Source organism: Agrilus planipennis, unplaced genomic scaffold (genome assembly GCF_000699045.2).
Source record: "Agrilus planipennis isolate EAB-ADULT unplaced genomic scaffold, Apla_2.0 scaffold7, whole genome shotgun sequence".
Lineage (NCBI taxonomy): Eukaryota > Metazoa > Arthropoda > Insecta > Coleoptera > Buprestidae > Agrilus > Agrilus planipennis.
Window position 1 is genome coordinate 2,876,859 of NW_020439340.1, and position 6,423 is coordinate 2,883,281.

The 6,423-nt window shown below is 29.3% G+C and overlaps 2 protein-coding genes across 4 annotated transcripts; one reads left to right on the forward strand and one right to left on the reverse strand.

The window, feature by feature from the left end:
* Positions 1-1,055: 1,055 nt before the first annotated feature.
* On the forward strand, positions 1,056-2,598 carry LOC108737658 (probable serine hydrolase). Its single transcript, XM_018470621.2, has 2 exons — positions 1,056-1,443; positions 1,719-2,598. The coding sequence occupies exons 1-2, from the start codon at positions 1,267-1,269 to the stop codon at positions 2,520-2,522; spliced, it is 981 nt and encodes a 326-aa protein (XP_018326123.1). The 5' UTR covers positions 1,056-1,266; the 3' UTR covers positions 2,523-2,598.
* A 625-nt stretch (positions 2,599-3,223) lies between these two features.
* LOC112905694 lies at positions 3,224-6,209 on the reverse strand. Of its 3 annotated transcripts, none has more exons than XM_025978601.1 (5): positions 6,140-6,209; positions 4,259-5,145; positions 3,876-4,064; positions 3,544-3,679; positions 3,231-3,484 (listed from the first exon to the last, which is right to left on the reverse strand). In XM_025978601.1, exons 2-5 carry the CDS (start codon positions 4,470-4,472, stop codon positions 3,349-3,351), a joined length of 675 nt encoding a protein of 224 aa, XP_025834386.1. In that variant the 5' UTR covers positions 4,473-5,145; positions 6,140-6,209; the 3' UTR covers positions 3,231-3,348. The 3 variants fall into 3 exon arrangements, with proteins under 3 accessions (XP_025834387.1, XP_025834386.1, XP_025834385.1); XM_025978600.1 differs by having other exon boundaries at positions 5,943-6,200; XM_025978602.1 differs by lacking the exon at positions 6,140-6,209 and having other exon boundaries at positions 3,224-3,484; positions 4,259-4,503.
* Positions 6,210-6,423: the final 214 nt, after the last annotated feature.

A 6,423-nucleotide genomic window follows, 5' to 3' on the forward strand; every position in this document is an offset into this window, starting at 1 on the left:
TAGTTATAAGAAATATAATAATATGACGTAAAATGGCTTAAAATAATGCTACAAAAGAGTAATCAAAATTTGAAAAGTTAATTAATTTATTAATGTTTACGTACTTGTGAGAGAATACTCGTTTTGATTATTAATAGCTAAAATTTGTCTGTAAACACCACTAAAAAGACCATAGGAAACTAAACTGGGTTCGTTATAGACACCAAGGGTAATGATGGCATCAGATGTAACCCACTGTTTTGTAGTTAACGCCACTAATCCCATAAGAAAACCCCCTAAAGATGTTAAACCAGAAGCAGCAATAAATTGCCTTTTTGTTTTCGCCATTTCGAATATGTGACAAACCTTTCGAACTTTTAATTACAACTGTACAATCATTTCTACCTATCTGAGTAATTGTGGCACAATGAAGTAATACTTCTAACTGGGACTTTATCGAAATTATCGCGAATCAATAAAGATAATGCAAGATGGATTGATAAGAATGATGTGTCACAAACTGCCAACAGNAGATATAAAATGGTTAATTTTATAGCGAAAATACAGAAAATTGTGTAAAACCTTTAAAAATTGTTTAACCTGCTCGGAAATGCTCAAGTTTTCCTTCGTCTCTGAAACGTGATCACAAGGTGGACTGCGTCCATTACTTAAATGAATATTTTTCATCTTGTACATACAATCTGGAAGTTCTACCGGAAAATCGTGTTTCACTATTTGCCGCAGTGGATAAATAATTTTTTGAAGACTCATTATCTCCAAATTATTTCCTTCAACTTGAACTAATGTTACTATGTAAATTCGGTTTTTCTCAATTTTCTTTAATTTTATCGGTCGTTCGTTCTTTCATAATATAATTACGTACAATTTTTTAGGAAAATTTTGTTAGAATGTTATTGCCAACCTTCTCTGTAATTTCAATTTTATTTCATTTTGCTTTTAATTGACCGTTTATTTTCAACCACTATTTTATCATTAACTTCTACTTCTGAGTGTTTAAGGACTATGTCTTAATTTGCTTTGCGCATATCCTACTTTTACATTTTTCTTCCGATTCAGTATTAAATGAAAATAATTTGTTTATAAGATATATTATAACATTTTAAATAATATAAAACAATCATTAAATTCAATAACATTTTAAGTTGTTGGCTTCCTAACACCGTATTTTTGTTTCTTAGTTTTATACCAAATACATTCATATAAAAAAAAGGTTAAATAAAATGTAAACATTTCTAATTTGCAATAGTTGTAAAAAGTGTGATTAAAATGCAAAACTTGCCAAGACTTTTCAAAAGATTTCCTGTGTTTAATTTAGGAAAATTCATGAGCACGAAATCAAGAACATTTGAAGAAATTCAAATTCCAGTTCCTTGGGGACACATTGCTGGAAAATGGTGGGGATCAAAAGATAAAAGACCTATTTTGTGTATTCACGGATGGCAGGTAAATATGTCTTATTTTTTTGTTTATTCTTGTATAGTACAGTAGGCTAATTAGAGTATATACAGGGTGTCACAGGAGGTGTATATATGACACAAAAAATTGCATGTTTCTTTAAGCTTGTCTCTCTTGATAAATGTTATAAAAGTCGTGATTCAGATACATTTTATGATTAAAAGTTCCAAAACTGTAGTACAAAAAAAATCAAAATAAAAAAATATTTATTTCTTGAATTTTGGTGTTGTAAAGTAAGGCTGGTACAAAATTATGGTTTCTAGGATAACTGTGGAACATTCGATCCTTTAGTTCAGCACTTACCCTCCTGCGTACCATTTCTAACCATAGATTTGCCCGGGCATGGCCTTTCGTCTCAAATACCATCGGGACTTTTTTATAATGGTTTCGACTTGGTTATTTTGTTAAGAAGAATAATGAATTATTTTAATTGGTCTAAATTGTCTTTAATGGGCCACTCATTGGGGGGTATTACTTCTTATCTATACGCAACCACTTTTCCCAACATGGTTGATTTTGTTATATGCTTCGATACTGCAACCCCCATGACGGAAATAGGTGGACACGTAAACTGTACCCCAGAAATAATTGATAAGTTTTTGTTTTATGACGAAGCAAATTGTTCAAATAAAGAACCGCCAAGTTACCCCTATGAAAATTTAGAAAAAATACTCCACAAAGGCTCGGGAGAGTCCGTTGATTTAGATAAATGCAAATATTTAATTGCTCGTAATGTTAAACAATCGAAGGTCGATACTAGTAAATATTATTTTACGAGGGATCCCAGGGTTAAATGTCAATTTTTTATGGCGTGGTTCTATAAAAAATTAGTCAAAGACGGTTCAAAATTTAAAAATCCTGCGATGGAGATTGAAGCGGTTTATGATTTTCGCGAAAATTGGAATCCGTTCCTTTATAACGAAATCATGGACATATTTAAAGAAAATAATGAAAACTTTCAACTTTATAAATTCAAGGGAACACACCATTTCCATTTGAACAACTCGGCTAAAGTTTCCGAAATATTAAATCCGTTTATAGAAAAATATTTTTCAGGGGACCAATAAAATAGCCAAATTTTTTGTAATAATGTACATACTTATAATGTTATGTATCTAGTACATTAAAAAATTAGTCATTGTACTTAGTTTCCTTAATTAAATTTGTATTATAGCGATATAAACTCGTAAAACATTTTTATTTTTAACGTTAACGCATTTAAGTGATAACATTTTAATGATAAACTGCTTTATTGTAGTTAAAAATTTTATTAGCTTCACAACATAAATAAGACGTAGTTTTTCATTAAACCTTAGGTCAAGGAACAAATCCAATGTAGGTGTAGTAATTTAAATTGTATTTTCATACGAAATAAGCGTTACAGAAATTATGAAAGATTTGTACCCTTGTGAAACTCAATTTAAAATAGCAATAATAGTATTTGACTTTTAAAAAGTGATAAAAAATGTGCTTTATTTTGGAAATATTAAACTATTGAATTGCTGATGTGTAATATATTAAAAATCAGTGATCAATTGAGTTGAATAATAAAATGTATATTACGTAAATGAAATGTTAACATTCAAGTTAAATAAGTCTATTGTGAATGCTAAGTATATCAAATGTTTTGAATAAAACAAATGCATGTACATTTCTTATGTTTATCCTTCATTTGATATTAGTAGTTACGAATTTTTTGTTTTATTCTGATATTATTTTATTATTATTAAAAAAAAAAAAACAAATTACTAACGATATTTTTTTATATACAAAGGTAAGTACATCAGCATTTATAGAGAAGGTAGGAACAATCATATAAACAAAAGAGAAAATATTGTGTATATATTATATGTATAACATATTATGTATAAATTATATATGAATAATGTTATTTTAGTATAACATAATGGCCCCGTTTGTTTTTTCCTCTAATACAGGATAAATTGAATCCGTTTCATCGTTATCAGTATTGGCAAAGCATATCACAATAATATTTATAAAATTTGTAATGGCTGAGCCTGTTACAAACCTAAAAATAAATCCAGAATAAGTGAAAATAATAAAAAAAAATGAATGTCAAAAAATTACCAAAACGAGTACCCTAAATCCGCCATATTTTCCGAAGTCCATTTATTATATACATCTTCCCGGGTCATAACGTTGTGCTGAATTCTTAAAAAAAATTGAGCTAGCCAAAATCCGATAATTCCCAAATTGGCAAGAACTATAATAAAACAAAATTTTCAATTATTATTCTTTTTTTCATTTGTTTAATTTCGATTGTTTTTAGTTTTTGTTTTAGTCCAATGTTTTCCCTTGTTCACATACAACTATAATAATTTTTACTTGACGTAAGTATTAAATTATTACATTCTGATTATTCAGGAAGCAACAAATCGAATTTCTACTTATCCACTTACGTGCTAGAGTGTTCCATAGGTATAGGCCTCGAATGCTTACAAGAAAAACGGAAGTTTTTCTAGCCGTATTTACAACGGCAAAAACGGCACTTAACATACAGAAAAGTAACGCCCCGCAGACACAGGCAACGGTACCAAACCATAAACTATAATTTAGAATCTCTGGCTCATGCTTTAACTGATGGATAACTGTTAAATTAAAAAATTAATATGTTAATTTAACATCCGGTGAATCGTGAATAATAATAATGACAAGTTGTTGAAATCGGTCCTGTTCCAAAATTTTACCATTTATATGTATAGGTACCGAACGTGTAGTCCAAGCGAATTAGGTAAAAAATCGTAATTGTTTGAAATATAAATGTAATACAAGTAATTCTTACCATCAATTTCATCTGTTCTCCATCCGTAACCAACGTTAAGTTCCTTTTTACCATGGAACAGTCCAAATTGTATTTTACCCTCAGATTCTTTCGTATTTCTCTTTGCTTTTGCTACAACCCATTGTTCTGTCACAACGCTTGCTACAAGTAAAGCAATCGCAAAAACCGCGCCAAAAAATGTGAAAAAGATTAATCCTCTTTTGACGAAACTCATTTTGAGCCTGGGACACTTTTTAACCCGCACTAACTCCTAATAACAGTTCAAATAATTCGATATTTTCGTTTATTTTTTCTAACTACTATATTCGACATCACTATTTCGTTAAATAACATACTTGGGTCTCTTTTTATTCACGAACACTCGGTATACTCGGTGTGTATGGTTTTTAGGTCGTCGATTTGGTATTCACCAATATTTTGTGGGTATTATCTGTCCCACTTTTCATAAAATTGATTTGTTCACTGTACACACTATGCTATCGGTTTTTTAATTCGTTCTACTTTTAAGAAGAAAAGTAAATATGCATGAAATTGTTGTACTTAATCCTTATGCATTGGTATGGTTCCACATGGGTCCGTTATTTTTTTCATCAAGGTTTAGTGGCGAATGGAAGAATTTAAATGATTTACTCACTGCCCAAGGTGTTTTTTTTTTATTTTTAAACAGGTTTCGTATTATAAACGCTAAACATTCTTTAGGCCAGCCAAGCACAGATCCTGTCCAGCCTGTCTTTTGTTTGTATTATTGTTTAACTGCATTTGTTTTGTAATACAAATGTATACTGATGCACTATTTCAATAGCAAACAGCAGAATTCCTGATTTCTTGTCGTTTTTCTTTCGTCTAGCGAAATTTAACTTGAAGGAATTACCATTGGTTTCAATTATCTAATTAAACAAAAAAAAAGTAATAATAAACCAGCAATTAAAGTGCCTCGTGTTATTGATATTAATCTTTACAAATATTTTTATAAGTATAAATTATTTACTGCTCCTTTGGATTCTTAATTATTCTAATTTTTTATTCATGGTATAGTAAACATGAGTATAAGTACTTAAGTTAGGTACTTTCACTTTAGATTCTTTTGAAACTTGATTATTTATTTAAAATAATTCCTATTAGTGCTTTTATGTTACATTTTATTTAAATTTCATGATTTTCCGTAAATAAAAGCAACTGGAAAAAGAGAAACGTATATAATTAGACGAAATAACCATGCAGAAATGATATTTGTTTTTCAAATTGCAATAATTCACACTAGAGATCACACCCCTATTAACTGGTTTTAATTTTATAACTTATTTATCGTAATACATGGGAAAATCCTGAATTTAATTTCGGAGACTTCAACGTGCGGTCAAGACACGAACCCGAACGTAAAAAATTTATCTATTGGAATATTTCCCATAAAATTAACTAGGCGTGGATCAAACTGTAGAAATTTAATAAATAGGTATATATTCAGTACTTAGTCACTTTTTTAGCCAAAATAAATATCGGATAATAGTAGAAAAGCTGCTGGTGACATTGAATTGATAGATAAATTAATTAAGTATCTAAAGTTAATGAAAAACGTTTTAATTTCAGTACAGTATTATTCTATTTGCATAATGTTAGTCAGCGTGCACTTGAATTTTAATGAAAAATTGTATGTAAATGTGTATATAATAGTTGCATTCCCAACCTTAAAGGTTAAATTCCGTGCAATGGAAAAACTCCTCTCGAATAGGTAACTTAAGTAATTATCACTGTCTATATTATTAATTATTAATAACAACACTGATTATTAAAGTCTATTTTGGCCAGAAAGACATCGGATTAACACAAACACAAAGCGGTTAGTAGGAATATAAAGATTTCTCGAACGATAGTACTTCGTACCTGACCAGTCGCTTCTACACTTCCTACTTTGTACCTATTTGTAATAAAAATTTATATGCGTCTACAGGCGGATTGTAGACTGTAGAGGTAGTCGTGGTAACAAACTATAAACAATTCAAGACAAAAAGGGGGGGCAATTTTTAAGTTTATTTTTAAATAATGAATCTAGAGTGTAAGTACTATTTTTTTTATTTTTCTTCAGGTTATAAATATTATTATATAGATACTCAGTTTTTTAAATTATTTATTTATTTACTATTAATTTAAAATAGACTTTGAACTCT